Source organism: Jaculus jaculus, chromosome X, assembly GCF_020740685.1.
Source record: "Jaculus jaculus isolate mJacJac1 chromosome X, mJacJac1.mat.Y.cur, whole genome shotgun sequence".
Taxonomy (NCBI): Eukaryota; Metazoa; Chordata; class Mammalia; order Rodentia; family Dipodidae; genus Jaculus; species Jaculus jaculus.
Window position 1 is genome coordinate 100,195,289 of NC_059125.1, and position 23,473 is coordinate 100,218,761.

A 23,473-nucleotide genomic window follows, 5' to 3' on the forward strand; every position below is an offset into this window, starting at 1 on the left:
TTGCTTATTTATGCTATTGGTGACCTTCATACTCCAGCACCTTGCATAGAAATTTAGAGCACTATGGGAGCTAGCCAGAAGGCATCTGGCTTCCATCTCAGTTCCAGCATAATTTCTTATTTCCAAGTTCATCCATTATGCTGAAAATTTTACTATTTCACTTTTCCTTACCTATGAGTAGAATTCCACTGTGTTTATGTACTATATCTTCTTTATCCATTACTCACTTGATGTGCATTTGAGCTGATTTAATTTCCTAACTGTTGTGACTAGAACAGTAACAAACATGGCTGATCAAGTATCTATAGTAGAGTCTTTAAAGTATATGGCCAGGAGTGGCATAGCTGGATCAGATGGTAAATTTATTCTGAGATTTTTGAGGCTATTTCATTCTGATTTCCATAGTGACTGTATAAGTTAGTACTCCTACCAACAATGGATGATGGTTTCTCTTTCCTCACACCCTCCACAGCATTTTTTGTCATTAGATATTGTTTAATAATAGTTATTTTGACCAATGTGAGATGGAGTCTCATTGTTGTCTTATTTTGCATTTCCCTGATGGCTAAAGATTTTGAATATAGTTTAGATGTTTATTGGTCATTTATATTTCTCCTTTGAGGACTGTCTATTCAGTTCCCTGCCCCATTTTTATTGGAGTGGGTTAATAGATTTTTTGTTATTTAGTTTTTTGAGTTCTTTATATAGTCTAGATATTAAACCTTTGTCAGATGTATAGATGGCAAAGATTTTTTTTCTTCCATTTTGTACATCATCTATTGACTTGATTATTTCTTCTTACTTTCATGAGATCCCAAATATTGAGTGTTTGTCTCATTTCTTGATCTACTAGGGTCTTATTCAGAAAATTTTTCCCACACCTATACCTTGAACTATTCTCCTTTTTTTCTCCCAGTTTATTTAGAGTTTTAGGTCTTAAATTGAGGTCCTTGATCCATTTGGAGTTGATTTTTGTACAGGATGATAGGAGAGAGTCTAGATTCATTATTCAACATGTAGTTATCCAATTTCTCCAAAACCATTTGTTGAAAATGCTATCTTTTCTCCAGTGTGTATTTTGGGCCTCATTGTAAAAGTTCACATAGCTGTAATTACCAGAACCTAAAGCTGAATCTTCTATTACATTGCATTGATCTATGTGTGATGGTTTGATTGAGGTGTCTCCATTAAACCTAGGTGTTCTGAATGCTAGGTTCCCAACTGACTGATATTTGGTAATTAATGCCTACTGGAGGCAGTGTATGGTTGAGGGTGGGCTTATGGGTATTATAGCCAGTTTCCCTTTGCCAGTATTTGACACACACTCCTGTTGTGTTGTCCACCTGATGTTGGTCAGGAGGTGATGCCCACCCTCTGTACATGCCATCATTTTCCCCTGCTATAATGGAACTTCAACTTGAGGCTGTAAACCAAAATAAGCCTTTTTTCCCCACAAGCTTCTCTTTGTAAGGTGATTTCTGCCAGCAATGTGAAACTGACTGCAACAGTAAAGTTGATACCAAGGAGTGGTGTCATTTGCTGCTAGACACCAGACTGTGTGGCTTTGGCTTTTTGGAGCTTATTTTCAAGAGGAATATGGAAGAATTTGAAACTTTGGTCCAAGAGACACCTTGCTGTGCTATAAGTACAGCTTGATTCTGATCAGAGTTCAAAGACCTGAATGCAGTAAGAACTATGGACTGTGAAGTTTGGCTTATGAGGGTGAGAAAGAACTTTGCTTGGACAGGGCTACAAACAGTTTATGTGAGAGGCTTGCTGTTATGGTCATGACCTGAGAAATTGTGGAGGGTTGCTTTGTATAGAAATGGACTGGTATGAGCAGAGGGATATGGCACAGAAAAAAAAGAAATCTGTGGGCCAAAACTGCTGCCCTTTTAATTTCAATTGTATGAGAGATTTCAACCATTGAGATTGGTCCAGCTGACCTGCATTGGGATAACAGAAACAATGTTGTCTTTTGGAAGTGCCTGAATGCTCAAGGAGTGTCCTATTCTTTAAAGTTTGTTTTACCCCCCCCCTCAGATTAACAAATTGACCTGGTATCATGGAGTATAAGAAATGCAGGAAAGAAAGGCATTGAATTTGCAATGCTATCTTGTGTTTTGGAAACAGCCATGGGCAGTGTGTATCAGGTTTGCTGTATGCCTGCATGGAGAACAGATGGAGCCATGAGGATGAACAGTGGGTTGCAATGGAGACCCAGTGGAGAGCTGCCTGCCCTGGATAAAGTTTTCCAAGACTGAGTAGCCTAGCTGGAGGGGTGGAATTAGAACTCCAGAGACTTGTTGCTGGTTAGAATTATAGGTCTTGGAGATTTGTCAATGACTAGAGTTGTTGGACTTGGATCTACAGAGTTTACTCTTTTCTCTGTTTAAACCTTGTATTTTTTGAATATTTCTTTGCTATGCCTAATGCTGTCTTTTGCAGTGTGAGTGTTTAGCCTGTGCCACTATGTTGTTGTTGTTGTTTAGAGGTTTATTTTTTGGTATTATGGCTCAGTTGAAACATCTTGAATTACAGAGATGCTTGAAAATCTCTGGGATTGATAGAAGTATGGGGACTTTTGAAGTTGGACTAAATGCATTGTATTTTATATCATGTATGGTTGTCAGTTTATGGGTCAGGGGTGGAATGTGGTGGTTTGTTTCAGGTGTCCCCTATAAACTTAGGTGTTCTGAATGCTAGGTTCCCAGCTGATGGAGATTTGAGAATTAATGCCTTCTGAAGGTCGTTTACTGTTGGTGGCGGGCTTATAGCTATTATAGCCAGTTTCTCCTTGCCAGTGTTTGGCACATTCTCCTGTTGTGTTGTCCACCTGATGTTGGCCAGAAGGTGTTGTCCTCCCTCTGCACATGCCATCATTTTCCTCTGGCATGATGAATCTTCCCCTCGAGTCTGTAAGCCAAAGTAAACCCCTTTTGTTTCCCACAAGCTGCTGTTGGTCAGGTGATTTCTACCAGCAGTGCATACCTGACTACAACACTGTGTATCTGTTGTGCCTAGTATTAAGCTGTTTTATTACTGGTTTTTTTTTTTTTGTTGTTGTTGTTGTTTTGGTTTATCTTGAAATCAGATGTGGTGATGTATTTTTCTGAAGACAATTTGGCTGTAGCCTTTTGGGTTTCCATATGAATTTTTCTATTTCTGTAAAGAATGTTGCTAGAACTTTGATTGGTGGTCTTTCTGTCTTTCTATGTTTTCTCAATTTATTCAATGATTTAATGTTTTCATAGTAGACCTCTTTACCTTCCTTGGTTAGAGATATTCCAAAACATTTAATTTTGTATCTATGTAAATGGGACTGCTTCCCTGATTTCTTTCTCAGTATGTTTGTCATTGTTATATATAAAAGATAAGGATTTTTTCTGTGTTGATTTATATCCTCTCACTTTGCATGAATAGGTGTTCTACCTGTTTATCAGCTCCAGAATTTCTTTGGTGGAGTCTTTCGTGTCATTTATGTACAGAATCATATCATCTGCAATTAGTACTACTTTGACTTCTCTCCCTTGCTAGTTTGTATCCTTTTTATTTATTTCTCCTGCCTTACTGCTCAAAGTAATACTTCAAATACTATATTAAATGGTAATGGTGAAAATGGACACCCCTATCCTGTACTAGATCTTAGTGGCAATACATCAAGTTTTTTCCCATTTAATAGGAGATGGTCTCCTGATCTATTATATATACCCCTTATTATATTGAGATATGGTCACTCCCCCCTAGTCTCTCTAGTGTTTTATTCATGAAGGGATATTATATTTTGTTAAAGGGTATTTCTGAATCTCATTTACTCTTTCACTATTTAATGTAATTTAACACAAATGCAATTAAGTTAAGACATTTTCATATGATTATATCATATACTTTGACCATGTGCACCCTTTACTTTCTCCCGTTTCCTTCCTCTGTCCTGCTAGTCACCTTCTAGTTATCAAATATTCCCTTTTCTACTTTCAGGTCATATAAAATCTAGATTCTGCATATGAGAGACCACACTGTATTTGTCTAAGTCTGGTTTATTTTCTTAATTACATTGGCCTCTAGTTGCATTCATTTCCTGAAATATGACATAGTTTATCTCTTTTTATGGTTGAATAAAATTCAAATCTAGTCATAAATGTCACATTTTCTTTCTTCATTTATCTGTAGATTTTAAAAATAATTTTAATTTTAATTTTAATTTTTATTTTTCTTTATACTTTTATTTTTGAGAGAGAGTGAGCAAGTGCATTGGCACGCCAGAGCCTCAGCCACTGCAATCGAACTCCAGATGCTTGGGCCAGCTAGTGAGCATGTGCAACCTTGTACTAGCCTCACCATTATGTATCGGGCTTAGAGGGACCTACAGAGTGGAACATGGGTCCTTTGGTTTTGCAGACCAGCATCTTGACTGCTAGGCCATCTCTCCAGTCCTTATTTATTGATTTGAGAGACAGAGACAAAAGAGAGGCAGATAAAGACAATGGGAATGCCAGGGTCCTCCAGCCGCTGCAAAGGAACTCCAGGTGCATGTGCCACCTTGCACATCTGGCTCATGTGGGTCCTGGAAAATTAAAACTGGGTCCTTTGACTTCTCAGGCAAGCACCTTAACCCTTATGCCATCTCTCCAGCCCCTATCTGTCGATGTTTTAATACTTAGGTTGATAGCATAACCAAGATATCATCAATAGAGGCACAATAAACATGGATTTGTAGCCATCTCCATAAGTGCTAACTTAAGTATTATAATGTAATGTAATATAGTATAATATAATATAAAAATGGAAAAAGGCTGTAGAGATTGCTTAGTGGTTAAGCACTTGCCTGTGAAGCCTAAAGACCTCTGTTCGAGGCTTGATTCCCCAGGACCCACATGAGCCAGATGCACAGTGTAGCGCATGCATCAGGAGTTCGTTTACAGTAGCTGGAGGCCCTGGTGCTCCCATTCTCTGTCTGTCTATTTGCCTCTTTCTCTCTGTGTCTGTTGCTCTCAAATAAATAAAAATGAACAAAAAAAGAAAAAAATGGAAAAAGACATAATAAGCATTTCACAGAAGAAAAGCAAGTATGAATCATGAATCTATGAGATGTTGTTCAACATAACTATTAATACGAGAAGTACAAAGACCACAAAAATTTGTTATATCACTAGATTTACAAAAATGAAATTCTAAAGTATCAAAATTTTGAGATGATATATATTAATGGGAATTCTTACACAATGCTGGTAGAAATACCATTGGTTTCATTACTTAGCTTGATATTTGTCTATGTAGGACTGTTTGTATATGGTGGAATCCACTTTTCACTTCTAGATACAGTTCTTTAGAAAAACTTGCCTGTATGCCCAAGCAGACAGATACAAACATGTTCACTTAAAAACCTGATTTTAGGGCTAGAGAGATGGATTAGCAGTTAAGACACTTGCCTGCAAAGCCAAAGGACCCAGGTTTGATTCCCCAGGACCCACATTAGCCAGATGCACAAGGTGGCACAAGTGTCTGGAGTTCATTTGCAGTGGCTGTATGCCCTGCCATGCCAATTTTCTCTCTCCCCCCTCTGCCACTGTCTCTCTCTCAAATAAATAAATAAACATTTTAAAGCCTGCTTATAATTTTGAAAACATGGATATAATCCAGATTTACATCACCACAATAATACATATATAATTTGTTGTTTTTACCACACTGGTATATTATTCAGTTAAAACTGAAAAAGTAGAATCTGGGCTTGGTGGCCCACACTTTTAATCCCAGCACTCGGGAGGCAGAGGTAGGAGGATTGCTGTGAGTTCAAGGCCACCCTGAGACTACATATTTAAATCCAGGTCATCCTGGGCCAGAGTGAGACCCTACCTCAGAAAATCAAAAAAAAAAAAAAAAAGTAGTAGTACATGTTAAGGTAAAAATTTTAGTAATATAATGCTGAATTGGCAAGGTGGTCCCAGGATTATTCATGGCATAATTCCATTCATATAAACTTCACAAAGCCAACAGAATTTTGTTTTGGCAAGGCACATGCACAATACATTTAAAAATATACTACATATTTTATTTATTTACTTATGAGAGATAGAGAAGAGAAAAAAGGATAGAATGGGCATTCCAGGGCCTCTAGTCACTGCAAATGAACTCCAGACACATGCAACACCTTGTGCATCTGGCTTACATGGGTACTGGGGAATTGAACTTTGTTCCTTAGGCTTTTCAGGCAAGTTCCTTAACCACTAAGCATTCTCTCCACCCCTGATACATTGTTTAAGTTAAGGAAATTATAAAACACAAAATTCAAGATTCAAGCTTTGACTCTGTCGTAGACAATCCCACATTGCTAGTATGAAAATCCAGACTAGACACAGTTTATGGGAGGAGGAAGGGATTTATTTAAGCTTACAGATCCAGGGGAAGTTCCATAATGGCAGAAGAAGTTGGCCTCCTTTCATAGGACCAAACAGAGAGAGAAAAACCCAAAACAGCCACACCAGCACAAGTAAGCACACTCCGGGAACCCAAGACCAAGCTCAACATTTTGCATATCTCTAGACTGGAATTCCAATTGCACCCCCACACCTTAGGGCTGGTTCCTAGGATTCACCCAGTGATACCTCCTCCAGCCAGGTAGCTGGAAATCCAAGAAACTTTAATAAAACTCTTGAATCTATTGGGGGGCATCTATTTAAACTACCACAGATGGGATTTGAAAAGTCAATTATAAAGAGGTAACAGGCCACTGGTAATGGTCTTGATCTTGGGTTTAATAACGTTTAGGCTATTTTCCATTGAAATTTATGTGCAGATATATTCCTTAATATATAATATACAGTGTATTAAAGTAATATATTTGCTTTTTAGAAATCTGCCTGGATGTTCGTGATCCTGTAGCTAATATAATAATTGTTCCAGAGAAGCAGTTGAGACCAGAATGAAGACTGCCAAACCTAAGTCACCAATTTATCACAAGATAAAAGTGTCTTATAATTTTCTTAAATATTAATCTTCAAATGTTAGTAACTGAAGAATATATTATAGCTTTCTCAAAATATACCTCAAATCAAGCTATATCAGTTATGCAAATAAACAGGTTCATGGTAACCACTGAAGAATTATGTTTTCACTATTTAAAGCTACAAAATCTCTTTAATAATTTTGTCTTTTCAGATCAGAAGTGAATGATGTTCCAGAAAGCACCATTTTTTTTATTTTATCTTTTTTTAAATTAGTTTTCTATTCTGCAACTACAGGCAGTTTGGTATCATTATTAGGCTCATCCACGACCTACCCCCTCACCATTGGCCCCTCCTTGTTGAGGTATATGGGTTGTGAATTGTGGAGTTAGCCCACAGTTATTGGTACAATAAGTGTCTCTACATATCATGACCCAACATGTGGCTCTGAGATTCTTTCCACCCACTCTTCTGCAAAATTTCCCTGAGCCATGTTGGGTTCATTTTTGGTCTGCTTCAGTGATGAGGTGTTGGGGGCCTCTGGGGCCCTGGCTCTCTGATTTGGTAGGCGTTGATTTTTCTCTGTGTTGTTCTCCTTGCCCCTTGTGCTGGTATCCGGCTCATCAGGAAAACAGCACCCTTGCTTGTTTCACCAATTTTTCTTAGTTTCAGCAGGGGCCCTTTTGAGGTATGATGGGGTGGCTCTCTTCTTAGTATCTGCATCTATCTGAAAAAGAGAAGCAAATTCTCCAATGGAGAGTAAGTTAGCACCAGGACAAATGAGATAGCCCTTACTTTTTTTTTTAATATATTTTTTTACTTATTTATTTATTTATTTATTTATTTGAGAGCGTCAGACACAGAGAGAAAGACAGATAGAGGGAGAGAGAGAGAATGGGCGCGCCAGGGCTTACAGCCTCTGCAAACGAACTCCAGACGCGTGCGCCCACTTATGCATCTGGCTAACGTGGGACCTGGGGAACCAAGCCTCGAACCGGGGTCCTTAGGCTTCACAGGCAAGCGCTTAACCACTAAGCCATCTCTCCAGCCCGCCCTTACGTTTTTTATAGCAAATATTAAACTCTATGAAAAAGGTGTAGGCCCTCTTGTAGTCCATGATTGATGGTAGCTTGATATTGGAGAGTGGGCCTATGTTTGGATATGATTCTGACTTGTTTCCCAGCTCCAACTATGGGTCTCGCACCATTTGTGATTTGGTTAGTCTGTTACCCTTTGTAGGGAAGGTCCAGCATCCACAAAAAAGAGGTAACCTTTTAAATTTGAAAATGATAAAAAGTATTTCAGAAGATAATCTTGAGTTCATATGCATATAGTCAACTACCTTCACTTATTTTAATATTCTATCTGACAGAAAACCACCAAGACTACTTGTCATATCCCTGGATTCATGTTGTTGATAGGACCTCAGAGCAGCTGTTTATAGTGGAACTGTTTTCTACATTTCAGCCAGAAATCTTTGAAACCATTTGCTCAAGTAATTAATGTTTTCATCTTTTTATTTATCTGAATACTATTAACTTAAAAATAGTTTATTAAAAGGCCAGGTTGGTGGTGCATACCTTTAATTCCAGCACTCGGGAAGAAGAAATAGGAGGATTGCTGTGAGTTCAAGGCCAGCCTGAGACTACATAGTGGATTCCAGGTCAGTTTGAGCTAGAGCAAGACACTACCTTGAAAAATCAAATATATGGTAAAAATATCAGACATACTGAAATGGCATGACATTAACAAAATTGTATCTCACACCAATAGTGTACTGTAATGACGTTAAAAGCAAGTGATCTGAAAGCATGGTTAAATCTTTTCTTTGTTAATATCTTTACAGATATTAATCACCTTCTCGTTGACTATTCAAGAATTATCTTGGGAAATGTACCAGAGTTTTAGGGGAAAAAAATGGTATTCTTATCAATTCTCATGGGTAGAAATTCATACACAAAAGTATTACAATTCAGTAAAATTAAAACATGGACAGCTAATTACATTTATATTCACTTTGAAATTGACCAAGTAGACACATTAAATATACTAGAGACTTTATTAGAGTGGCATTGATTGGGAAAGGATTGGCATACTGTGATTAAATACTGATAGTAGGTCTGACTTCACTTGAATATAAAATTACTTTTATTTTTGTTGGTAAACAGCTAATTAGTATTCCTCTTATATTGGCATTGACTTTTCCCAAACTTTCATTAAAGGCATCTTTCCACTAATTTATTTATTTGAAGATATTTTTTAAGAATGCCCTATTTGCCGTAGTATATAGTCCATATAACATGGCAAACAGCAGCCTTCAAATCTATCATAAGACAAAAAATAATTGCCGTAGTGGTATTATGCCTCTGCTTCATTAGAGTCCATCCTTGGCTTGTGAGATAAAATTTTGTCAATGTATCTGGATAGAACATAACCTCACGCCAAATCTTTGAGAAAAATACCTTGGAGGTCTATGCCTTGGTTATATGCAAAGTCCTTTATTAATTGGCTTTGTTTTTCTTCAAAGCAAAGTGAAGAATTAAGGAGAGCATGCTAGGGCCTCACCCCCTGCCATCAAACTCCAAATGCTTGAGCCACCTAGTGGGCATGTGCAACCTTGTGCTTGCCTTACCTTTGTGCATCTAGCTTACATGGGATCTGGAGAGTAGAACATGAGTCCTTGGGCTTCCCAGGCAAGTGCTTTAGCCTCTAAGCTGTCTCTCCAGCCCTAATATGTCTTTTAAAATGTAGATTCTGCAAGTGAAAGAAAACCTATACTACTTGCCTTTTTCAGTGCAACTTATTTCACTTATCATGATGATCTCCAATATTGCCCATTTTCCTACAAATAACACAGCTTCATTCTTCATTGTGATTGAATAAAACTCGATTGTATACATATAACACATTTTCTTTATTCATTCACCAATTGATGGGCAAGTTGGCTAATAACACAACTTGGATATCTATCATGAATAGTGCAGTAGTAAATATGGACATCACTGTTGTGTTTCCTCTGATTTCTTCAAGTATATACCCAGGAATTGTATGGCTGGATTGTATGGAAACTCTGTTTTAGGTTTGTGAGGAACCTTTATACTGAATTCCACAGTGGCCACCCTGATTTACTTGACCACCAATACTATTTTTGAGTTGCTTTTTCCTCACACCCTGCCAGCATTTGCTTTATGATTTTTTTAAGGCAGTCATTTTGACTGGGCTGAGATGGAATTTCAATGTAGTTTTGATTATTATTTTCCTGATGGCTAAGAATGTTGATGAATATTATAAATTACTATTTATACATTTGAGATAGGGTCTTATGTATCCTAGTGTATGTGGTTCTTAGAGATCAAACCAGGGCTTTGTACAGGCTAGTCATGCACTCTACTTATAGTAATGTTCCTAGACCCCATTTGTACTACTTTTTAAAAATTGTATATTCAATTCATTTCCCAGTTTATTGGCCTTATTTATTCTTTTGGTCTATAATTTTCTGAGTTCTTTATATATTCTGGATATTAACACCTTGTCAGATAAATTTAGCTGGCAAAGATTTTCCCAGGTTCTGAAAATGTCTCTTCACTCTGGTTCTTGTTTATCCTTGTGGTGCAGAAGCTTTGAAATTTGATGCAATGCCATTTACCAGTTCTTACTATTATTCCATGAACTCTTATATTCCTACTCAGAAAGTCCCCACATATATATATATATATTGAAGTACCCCTTTGTTTTCCTTTAGAAGTTTCAGCTTCAGGAATTACATTAAGTATTTTGATCCACTCTGAATTGATATTTTTATAAAGGTGTTGAGTGATTCAAATAGACTACTTTGAGTTTTCTTTTATTCATGTCCTTTTGGTCTGTTTTGTGCTTTACAAACTTGATTTACACACTAGTAGAATCATTCAGGTCTACCAGAGCCTTTCTTACATCATAAATATCATATCCTTCCAGGGAACTCAGAAATCCACTAAAGTCCCATACCTATCCTGAGGTCCAAACTGAATCAACTTCTTTCTTAACTCTCTTGTGAACATAGTCCTTATCATGCCTGTCACATTCCCAGTTCCTTCAATAATGCATGTTCTACCTCTATTGTCTTCCAGGCTCTTGATGCCTCTGAGGACCTCAGTTAGTGATAACCATTGTTCCTAATGTTTTGTATGAGTCAATCCATCAGAGATTGATTTTTTTATTGCCTCAGATTATGTAACCTTTACCTCAAAAGAGGACACTTCCATAGCTACCAGACTAGGTCCCATCAACCCTATGTCCACAGCCTAAAGAACCAGGTTGTGAGGTTCTCTTTTATTCTTGTCTTTTCATCTGATTTAAGCAGGTCAGGTGCAGAGCATAGTTTCCTGTGCTAGGCCATTATTAAGACCTCCATCTGCATGCTGAATCATAGATTTCCCCTCTCTTTGTATTAAAGGATGGACCTGAGTAAAGGCCTTTCATCGTATCACTTTGCTACCTCTGTCATCACTGATTCCAGGAAGGGCTCTTTCAAACATACCTAATTTTATTTTCATCTCCTTGTATCCTTTCAACTGTAATAAATGGCAAGTCATCAGACATAGTGGTTTATGTTTGCCATTAAACATGGTGGTATAGGCCTGTAATCCAAGCACTTGGGAGTGAGATACAAAAGAATCAGAAGTTCAAGGTAACCCTTGACTACATAGTGAGTTGTAAGCCAGCCTGTACTCTATACTACCTGAGAACTTGTCTCATCTTCCTTTCCTCCCCCCACACAATATCAGAAGAAAGGAAGAAATGGCAAGCCATCACCTCCATATCATCCTCCATTTACAACATAACATCCTACCAAATCAGAAAATAACAGGGGAGATTGCAGACACTTGTCTTTTTGTCATTGTGATTCCTACCTTACTTAGACAAGGTCTTTTTCCCCGGTTTTCAAGGTAGGGTCTCCCACTATCCCAGGCTGACCTGGAATTCACTGTGTAGTCTCATGCAGGCCTTAAACTCACAGCAATCTTCCTACCTCTGCCTCCCAAGTGCTGTTATCAAAGGCTTGTGCCAACATGCCTGTCTCAGACAAGGTCTTACTGGAGAGAAAGTTGAGCTTCAGTTGCATGCTTTATTGCCCAAAGCAAAGACTATATGACTTCTGCCCTTGCCTGCTTATGATCACTCTCCATTACTTTCCAAGATAAAAGTATATATTTAGTTAATCTGTTGTTTAGTGGGGCTTCCTCATATTTGCGTGGCAGGCCTTATTCATCATGGAGGCATGCCAATTCATTCCATATGGAGGTAGGCAGCTATTGGGATTACCCACAAGAATGTTCCACTCTCAGACAGCTTAGTCTTGATTACATGTCCTATAACTCCTTTAGACAGACCAGCCTTTGTCATTTCTTATTGTCAATTACAGGAGCCATGCTACTGCTCCTTCCCAACTCATGTTAGGTCCTATTGGGTTTCATTCAGATGCCAATAGAGCTGCATGGTTTTTCTTGCGAAGATGTAAACAAACATTTATTCACCCCAGAAAGGGCACCAACAACAGACCAAAGAAATGATTCCACTCAAGTCTAGCTTGGTTATTTACAAGGGCTTGGGTAAAGGGTTACTTGCAGGAGCACAGGTTACTCCAAGGAGCTGCATCACCAAAGGCAACCCCAGCATAGATCATGACTCATAAAAGCTGTATCCCTGGAACTCCCTACCAAACTTATGAGTAGCTACACTCTAGAGTTCCCTTCTATCCCCACCCCAGCAACTGTTTTTTGCTCTATTTAACTTTAGGGAGGGGCCTAGTGAGTCTTACCACTTTCTGAACTTCCTGAATCTTGTAATTTTTGTTAGTTTCCTGAAACTTATAGCTTCCTTCTTACTTCCAGGAGGGCATCTTACTAATTCAGAGGAAATAGCTACACAGGGGTGAAAAACAGGACATTACTTTGAATCCTACACACATGAATATTCAGTTTTCTCAAAGAGGATATGTTATTCCCAACCTATGGAGCTTGCAATATTTTTATTTTAACTTTTATGACCTGGAAATTTAATTCTGGTCCTCAAACATGCTGACATGCTCTCTGAACCTTATTACAACCCAGCTGGACACATTTTCATTATTGCTCATTGTACAAAGTAGTGGATTTATCCCATTTTATACATGAAAATTAGGTACTTTGAGCATACTTAACCCTTCCATTACCTTCACTGGCCCTTTTTCCCTTTATTCTTGGTCCTCTTCCTATTTGCCAGTAGCTCCCCTTCTAGGTTCATGCTTTTATTTTTTCAAATTCCACATATAATAGCAAACTGTCTGATACATTGAGTCTGGCTATTTCATTTATCATGATGACCTTCAATTGCATTCAGTTTCCTCCAAATTACACGATTGTATTTTTTATGGGTGAATAAAACTCCAATATGTATATATGCCACATTTTCTTTATACATTCATCTATTTATGGGTCCCTAGGTTAATTCCATAACTTGACTGTTGTGAATAGTGCCACAATAAACATAGGTATACAAATAACTCTGTGCATGCTGTGTTTGATTTATTAAGACTTGTGTCCAGGTTTCGGTATAAGTAGAAATACAGAATTGCATACAATGAGAACTTTAAAACACTCAAGCGAGAAATTGCAGAAGACACTAGAAAGTGGAGAAACATCCCTTGTTCCTGGATTGGAAGAATCAATATCGTGAAAATGGCAATCTTACCTAAAGCAATCTACACATTTAATGCAATCCCTATCAAAATTCCAAAGGCTTTCTTCATGGAAATAGAAAAAAGAATCCAAAAATTCATTTGGAATCACAAAAAACCTCGAATATCTAAAATAATACTGAGCAACAAAAAAGAGGCTGGTGGTATCACCATACCTGATTTTAACCTATACTACAGAGCCATAGTAACAAAAACAGCATGGTACTGGCACAAAAACAGACATGTAGATCAGTGGAACAGAATAGAGGACCCGGATGTAAGCCCAAGTAGCTATAGCCACCTGATATTCGATAAAAATGCCAAAAATACTCATTGGAGAAGAGACAGCCTCTTCAGCAAATGGTGTTTTGAAAACTGGATAAATATCTGCAGAAGGATGAAAATAGATTCTTCTCTCTCGCCATGCACAAGAATTAAGTCCAAATGGATTAAAGACCTTAACATCAGACCGGAAACTCTGAAACTGCTAGAGGAAAAAGTAGGGGAAACCCTTCAACATATTGGTCTTGGCAAAGACTTTCCGAATACAACCCCAATTGCTCAGGCAATAAAACCACAGATTAACCACTGGGACCTAATGAAATTACAAAGATTTTGCACTGCAAAGGACACAGTGAAAAAAGCAAAGAGGCAACCTACAGAATGGGAAAAAATCTTCGCCAGCTATATATCTGATAGAGGATTAATATCTAGGATATACAAAGAACTCAAAAAGTTAAATAATAAGGAATCAAACAAGCCAATCAAAAAATGGGCTATGGAGCTAAATAGAGAGTTCTCAAAGGAAGAAATACGAATGGCATATAAGCATCTAAAAAAATGTTCTAGGGCTGGAGAGATGGCTTAGCAGTTAAGCGCTTGCCTGTGAAGCCTAAGGACCCCGGTTTGAGGCTCGGTTCCCCAGGTCCCACGTTAGCCAGATGCACAAGGGGGCGCACGCGTCTGGAGTTCGTTTGCAGAGGCTGGAAGCCCTGGCGCGCCCATTCTCTCTCTCTCCCTCTATCTGTCTTTCTCTCTGTGTCTGTCGCTCTCAAATAAATAAAAATAAAAAAAAAATTAAAAAAAAATGTTCTACGTCACTAGTCATCAGGGAAATGCAGATTAAAACTACATTGAGATTCCATCTCACTCCTGTCAGATTGGCCACCATCATGAAAACAAATGATCATAAATGTTGGCGGGGATGTGGAAAAAAAGGAACCCTTCTGCACTGCTGGTGGGAATGCAATCTGGTCCAGCCATTGTGGAAAACAGTGTGGAGGTTCCTAAAACAGCTAGAGATTGATTTACCATATGACCCAGCTATAGCGCTCCTAGGCATATATCCAAAGGACTCATCTCATTTCCTTAGAAGTACATGCTCAACCATGTTTATTGCTGCTCAATTTATAATAGCTGGGAAATGGAACCAGCCTAGATGTCCCTCAACAGATGAGTGGATAATGAAGATGTGGTACATTTATACAATGGAGTTCTACTCAGTGGTAAAGAAAAATGAACTTATGAAATTTGCAGAAAAATGGATGGACCTGGAAAGTATTATACTAAGTGAGGTAACCCAGGCCCAGAAAGCCAAGCGCCACATGTTCTCTCTCATATGTGGATCCTAGCTACAGATGACTGGGCTTCTGCGTGAGAATGAAAATACTTAGTAGCAGAGGCCAGTAAGTTGAAAAGGAGACATAAAGGGTGGAGAAAGGAAGGGAGAAGGATACTTAATAGGTTGATATTGTATATATGTAATTACAATGATTGTAATGGGGAGGTAATATGATGGAGAATGGAATTTCAAACGGGAAAGTGTGGGGGTGGGGAGGGAGGGAATTACCATGGGATATATTTTATAATCATGAAAAATGTTAATAAAAATTAAAAAAAAAAGAAATACAGAATTGCATTTCTAGTTTTTTGAAGGACATCTATACTTGTTTTTATAATATAACATTCCCACTTAGTGTATACAGGCCCTTTCTTCTTATACACTCACCGACATGGTTTGATTGCTTGATAGTATTCATTCAGACTGGGGTGAGGTAGTCTCATTGTAATATTTTTTGACATGTGCATCTTCATTGTGCAGGTATTGTTCTGCGTGTCTGTCCTTTTCTATTGGTCTATATGTCTATTTTGTGCTAGTACCATGTTGTTTTGTTGCTATCAGTCTGCAGAATAATTTAGAATCAGTTATTATGAGACCTCTAGCATCACTGCATTTGCTGCAGATTACTCTTTTTGGTATTCAGGATCTCTTATGCATCCATATAAATTTGGAGATTTTTTTCTAGTTCTGTAATGAATATCACTGAGGGCTGGAGAAATGGATTAGTGGTTAAGGGACTTGCCTGCAAAGCCAAAGTACCCGGGTTCACTTTTCCAGGACCCATGTAAGCCAGATGCACAAGGTTGCACATGCATCTGGAGTTTGTTTGCAGTGGCTAGAAGCCCTGATGTGCCCATTATCTCTTTCCCCCTCTCCCTCTCTCTGCCTTTTTTGCTCTCTCAAATAAATAAATTAAAATAAAATATTAAAAAAGAATATCATTGAATTTTGATGTAGTTTATGTCCTTTTTCACAGTAGTCAGCCAATCCATTAATTCCAGCTCTTCCATCAATAACATGTTATATTTCTACTTTTTTCAGTGTTTCATAGTTTTATTTCTAGAAGTCTTTTACCTGAATGGTTAGGTATATTCTTAGTATTTTCATAGTATTATGTAAAGGATTGTTTTCTTGATTTGTTTCTCAATATATTTATTATTAGTATATAGAAAAGACTTTTGAGATTACATGTTTATTTTTCTATCCAAATACTTTACTGGAAGCACTTACAAGTCTAAATCATTTCTGGTACTATGAAATGTTTTGATGGTCGTGAAATTAGAATGAGAGGTTTAATTTTCTTGTGGTAAGAACACAACATATGATCTACCCTCCTAATATATTTTAGAAATTTATTGGATACTACTCTACCAATACCTTTAGGCTTTGATATCAATGAGTTTTTAGTTTTTTAATTAAAGTGGCATAAATTAAGACTATCCTCAGGATCTGGACATATTTCCTTTACTTTGGTTGCTGTAAAAAAAATCACTTAGTAAAAAGGGACAGTAACCAATAGATTTATACTCATACTCTGGAGAAATTGTTTGATACTGGTGATATTGGTGATACTTATCTTGTGGACACTTTCAAACAAAAACATATTGTTGTATAAAGACATGATTATTTATTTAGTCATTCCCTAGCTTATAAAATGAAGATTGTTTGGGCATGTGGTGAGTTGAAGGAAACAATAAGGTTGGATAAATGAAATTTTAAAAACTAAGTAACCTAATATTTAAAATAATTTGTTGTTTTAAAAATAATTGTATTTTAAAATGTTTGACAGCTTTACAAAGTAATTTTAAGTCTTAGGATATTACAAGCCCATTTACAAAGATTCTTTGTAACCTATCAAGTACACTAGCAAAATGAAAAAAAGTAAATAGATGTTTAAGCTCTGTCATTGGGCCTTGTCATTTAATTACGATAACTATATGAGAGATATAAAACACTTGCATAAGGAAATACAACTTAATACTATAGCTCTGTGTGATAGGATTCCATATATTCAAATTTTATGCTATATAGAGTAAGTTAATGAATGTGCAATAGAGAAAGTAACCTCTTTCCCTATAGAAAATAACTACTTATACTCACTTTTCTTCACAGCTATAATGACTCCTGTACTCTTCATATACATAAGAAGCAAATAGCTTTACTTATATTTAGCTCTTGCACTCTGCAAAGGAAAAGCCTCTGTTTATAAAAATGTAGGCTACCTAGTATGTGCAGATCACTGTACAGTAATAAGACAAATAGCACAAGTATGACCTAACCCATTAGAAATGCAAAATCTCAGGGTCCATTTCATATATAATCTAAATTTACATCTTAATAACAATCCTATGTAATTCCTGTGTTCTTTAAAGTTTAAAGGCATGTGTTAGGGCTGGAGAGCTGATTCAGCAGTTAAGGCACTTGCCTTCAAAGCCTAATGACCCCAGTTTGATTCCCCAGCACCCATGTAAAGCCAGATGCACAAAGTAGCACATGCATCTGGAGTTATGTACCATGGCTGGAGGCTCTGGTGCACCCATTGTGACTGTTTCTCTTCTCTCCCTCTTGCTTGCAAAAAAATAAATAAAATGAAATAAATAAATAAATAAAAGCATTGTGTTAGGTATTCATCTTGATATGTACTCTTTGAAATCCAAAAGCAATTTTATTCACAAGTGTCTTCATTTTATACCATGATATATTTGGTGAATACCCAGTTGAAAGTGAGTATCCAGTTGAAAGTTGTTAGAAAAGACACTTGAATGCCTAAACTGCTGTATTTCACCACCACAAATGAGAGCCAAGTATTTGTTATTAGTAACTTTTTGTATATTCTTTATTGAAATTTTATTGTCTTTTGACTAGAACTTTTACGTTATAATGTTCAATTATTACATAGCTTTATTTTGACCTCATTATGATTGTAAAATATTTTATTAAAGGATATTTGGCCTATGAAATAGATTATGTCTGATTGAGAAAATTATTTTGTAGCTTACCATAGATTTGAATTTATTTTGTTGGTTACCTTTACTTCCTGCATGTTGTAGAATATAGATAATCATAATGGCTTGCTATATTGAAGATTAATAGGTTTCATACCACAGAAAGTATAAATATAATTTCTATAATGATATTAAGCAAGTATCAGCTAACATTTATAGATATGGAACATAAAGATACAGAAAGCCTAATTGCAGAAATATTATGTTCTTTATATAATTTTAATATGTGTTTCTAAGGCTAAATTTTGATGTACATTTTTTGTTTTATTTATCAGACAATTTTTCTAAAAGTAAATTAGTCCCTCTCTATGTTCATGTTCCACATCCATTAATTCAACTAATATTGGATCAAAACATATTTGAAAAAATTGTATATGTGGTAGATGTACACAAATGTTTTAGTCTCATTATTACCTGTTCAATATAACAATTATTCGTATAGCATTGTATTTAGTGTTATAAGTAATCCAAAAATTGATTTAAATTGTACAGAATGATGTGTATTGGTTACATTCAAATACAATGACTATTTTGATTCAGGTGTCCCACATAAACTTAGGTGTTTTGAATACTAGGTTCCCAACTGATGGAGATTTGGGAATTAACACCTCTTGGATGCAGTATAGTGTTGGGGGCAGGATTATGGATGTTATAACCAGTTTCACCTTGCCACTGTTTGACACACTCTGCTGTTGCTATTGTACACCTTATGTTGGCCAGGGGTTGATGTCAACCCTCTCTGCTCATGCCATCATTTTCCCAGACATTGTGGAGTGTCCCCTTGAGTCTGTATGCCAAAATAAACTCTTTTTTCCCACAATCTGCTCTTGGTTGGGTGATTTCTGCCAGCAATGTGAACCTGATTGCAACAGTATAGTTGGTATCGAGGAGTGGGATTGCTACTAGACATTCACTGTGTGTCTTTGGCCTTTTGGAGCTGATTTTCAAGAGGAATGTGGAAGGAGTTGAAACTTTGGCCTAAGAGATGCCTTGAAGTGCTGTAAATACAGCTTGATATACTATTCTGGTCATTATTGAAAGACCTGAATGCAGTAAGAACTATGGACTGTGACATTTGTCTTATGAGGGAAAGAACTTTGCCTGACCTGGGCTTGAAGCAGTTTGTGTGAAAGGCTTGCTATTATGCCTGTATCCTGAGAACTTGTGCTTTTTGTAGAAATTGAATGGTGTATGCATAGAGATATGACACAGAAGTGAAATCTTTGGGCTGAAACTGCTGACTATTCAGCTGTAATTGAGAGATTACAACCATTGAGATTGGGCCAGCTGACCTGCTTTGGGGCAACAGGAAGAATGTAGATCCTTTTGAAGGGGCCTGAGTACTCAAGTAGTGTACTGTTTTTCAAAGTCTGCTTTATTCCCCCTAGACTAACAAAGTGGTACTCTACCTGGTATTATGGAGCATAGTCAATGCAGGAAAGAGAGGTTCATTGAATTTTCAATGCAGTCTTGTATTTTTGAAATGGCCATGAGCTATGTGTAGCAGGTTTGCTGGATGCCTGCATAGAGACCCCCGATGGAGCCATTAGGATGAACCATGGATTGCAGTGGAGACCCAGAGGAGAGGTACATGCTGCTAAGGAAAGTTGCTGGCACCAGATGAAGTTTTCCCAGTCTGTGAGTAGCCTAGCTAGAAGGGGCAGAATTGGAACTCCAGAGACTTGTTGCTGGTTAGAATTATCGGACTTGGAAATTTGTCAGTGGCTAGAGTTGTTGAACTTGGAACTACTGATTTTGATCTTTGTCATGTTTAAATCTTGTATTTGCTGAATATTTCTTTGCTATGCCCAATGCCATTTTTTGCAGTGTGAATGATTATTTTGTGCCATCATGGAATTTGGGGGGATTTTTTGGTATTATGGCTCAGTTAAAAGACCTTGGATTATAATGTTTGATTAAAAAAATATGGGGACTTTAAAATTGGACTGAATGCATTACTTTTTACATCATGGATGGTGATCAGTTTATGGGGGCCAGGGGCAGAAAGTGATGGTTTGACTTAGGTATTCTGAATGCTAGCTTCTCAGCTGATGGAGATTTGGGAATTAATGCCCCTTGGAGGCAGTATATTGTTTGGGGCAAACTTATTAATGTTATAGCCAGTTTTCCCTTGCCAGTGTTTGGTACACTCTCCTGTTGTTATTGTCTTCCTTATGTTAACCACAGAGTGATGTCTATCCTCTGCTCATACCATTGTTTTCCTTGCTATTGTGGAGTGTCCCCTTGAGTCTGTAAGCCAAACTAAACCTCTTTTTCCCAAAATCTCCTCTTAGTCGGATGACTTATGCCAATAGTGAGAACCTGACAACAATAATGGTTTATATAAGAGCCCTGGGCATCTGCAGATTTTTTTTTTTTCTGTAATAGTTCTTGAACTAAGTTTCCATACTTACTGAAGAAAAACTACATTGTTTATCTTGTTTCCCTAATACTTTTAAGCTAAAAATTTCCAAATGAAAGAATAAGGGAGTAGAATAGAATAAGATATATACCAGATTGCTACCTTGTTGGAATTAAGAAATTTGTTACAAGAAGAGGTTTAGGAAATGTATATAAAGTATCTGTCTCAATACCATATTTTGTAAATACTGACAATATCTGACATAAATATTCCATTTTAAGTATGCCCTATGAACATGAGTTTAAATGCCAAACTATATCCACAGACAGTTTATGTCTTACATGGCACTATACTTTCAAGATAATGGTCTAAATGTCAGTCATTAGAGGAGCCAACCATTTGGATAGTAAGAAAAAAAAAGTTTATTGCAGTTTAGTACCCCTAAGCTGTAATATGTCTGATTTTTTTAAACAGGTTTACTGTCATTGGATAATTATATGCTTTATAGTAAACAAGCAAACTTGACTTTTATCTTTGAGATATGTGAAATTGCTTCAAAGTCCATGAAAACACCAAACCACATATGCCATCACAATATGGCAGGGATCAAATCAAATCTCACAATCATTACTGTAAATATTAATGGCCTTAATTCACCAATCAAGAGACAAAAGCTAACAGGATGGATCAAAAAATTAGACCCCTCAATCTGTTGTCTTCAAGAAACCCACCTTACCACTAAAGACCTCAGGGTGAAAGGGTATAAAACAATATTCCAAGCAAACGGGAATAAGAAACAAGCAGGTGTAGCTATATTAATATCGGATAAAATAGACTTCAAACCAAAAATAATCAAAAAAGACAAAGAAGGAAACTTCCTACTTATCAAGGGAACGATCCATCAAGAGGATATTATAATCATAAATCTGTATGCATCAAACACAGGGGCTCCACAGTTCATAAAATAAAACCTACTTGACGATAACACAGAAATAACCACCAACACCATCATAGCTGGGGACTTCAATACACCATTATCAGTAATAGACAGATCATCCAAACAGAAACTCAACAGGGAAGTAAGAGAGCTCAACAAAACCATAGATCACTTAGACCTAAGGGACATCTACAGAACTTTCCATCTCAAATCCACAGACTATACATTCTTCTCAGCAGCCCATGGAACCTTCTCTAAAATAGACCATAAACTGGGTCACAAAGACTGCTTCCACATATTTAGGAAGATTGACATAATTCCCTGCATGATATCAGATCACAATGCTATATTGCTAGAAATCAACAACAAAAGACCCACCAAGAATCCCAATGTTATTAAGATGACATCTGGCATTGATAATCTCAACTCAAATTACATAGAAAGACCAATGCTATTTAAAAGACACATTAGGGAATTTAGTATCTAGGTGTTAACAGTATTACTATGCTATTCTTATAGGATGATCGTATATAACTTAAACAAGGGTTATCTTTATTTAAAATATGATAGCAAAGAAAATATACTGAATTTGGAATTTAATTACTGTTGAACACCTTAGCATTAATTTTCTTTTAAATAGAATTAATATATGACAGCCAAAAGGTTAAATTTAAGTGGGTTCTTTTTAAAAACTATAAGATAATTACATGATTTGGGGAAAAATAAACATTGAAATGCTGATATATTGTCACTTAAATATTGACATCCTCTTGCATGTTCTAATGTTAACAACATTCCATATATGGTTGATAAAATAAAATGTGTTTTTTCTGGACACTGACTAGTGTTTTATAATTGGAAATATGATATATAAATTATAATCACTATGTAACTTTAGAGATTTCAGATTGGAAGCCTTTATTACCGAATAACAGTTTCATTGATGCATATATTTTCTCTGTTTTATAAAAAATACTTAAGATGATGTCAAATATAAACACAAAATCTCAGAGATTTAAATTAATATAGCAAGTTTATAATTCTATGTTGTAACTTTCAGGCCCAGTTTTATTTTTATCATTTTACTTCTTTAATAGTGATGACTTCTTTGGAATTGCTCATTTACAGTTCAGAAACTCTTGACAGCTATAAGTGAAGTAAGAAGAGCGATTGAAGAATTACAGTAGAGGGAACAAAAGTGCATTGCAATTCAGGGGATAATGACTGCTGTAAAGTATGTCTGCCATAACTGTCCATCTGAAAGTGCTTCAGCAACAGAAACACTTTGAGTATGTTGCCACAGAACTAGTATTACATCTCTGAAAACACTGTGGTCATAATTAAAATTAGTCTCTCATGTTTCATATTGACTGTTAATAATGCTTTAAGATTTTGTATTTGTTTCCCATTTCTGTGGTTTATTTTGGAGCAAACAGAGCTAATGGCCTCAATCCCGTACTCCCCCCTCAAAAAAAAAAAAAAAAAATAACAAACTCGACCTTACTTTTGTTTTCTAAATAATCCAAGCCTATCACAACTGCCTTAAATTTCCTGGTGGTTTATATGACCTAATTGATTTACTAACTTTGGTCCATGAGATTATGATGGGAAAACTTCCATGGGGAAGTTTTTAATCTGTATAGATGGCATGGTAGTCTTACCCAGGTTCTATACCATAAAGCTATAACTCTTATAAGATAAATTATATATTAAAAGAGGTAGGTTATGGAATCTAAACACAATCAAGACAAGTTAATTTTTCCTGTTAATCATGTAAAAGCTATGTCTAGGGCTGAGGGCTGGAGGGATGGCTTAGCGGTTAAGGCATTTGCCTGCAAAGCCAAAGAACCCAGGTTCGATTCCCCAGGACCTATGTTAGCCAGATGTACAAGGGAGCGCACACA

The 23,473-nt window shown here is 36.7% G+C and overlaps 1 protein-coding gene across 1 annotated transcript in view; it reads left to right on the forward strand.

Annotated features, from left to right (window-relative positions):
• Radx (RPA1 related single stranded DNA binding protein, X-linked) overlaps window positions 1-23,473 on the forward strand; it is a 207,631-nt gene that overhangs the window by 139,463 nt on the left and 44,695 nt on the right. Inside the window, 6 exon segments of the mRNA XM_045139920.1 lie at window positions 6,856-6,972; window positions 7,170-7,187; window positions 8,148-8,213; window positions 8,320-8,442; window positions 17,942-18,082; window positions 22,698-22,858. Of these exon segments, the coding sequence (XP_044995855.1) occupies window positions 6,856-6,972; window positions 7,170-7,187; window positions 8,148-8,213; window positions 8,320-8,442; window positions 17,942-18,082; window positions 22,698-22,858 (626 nt within the window).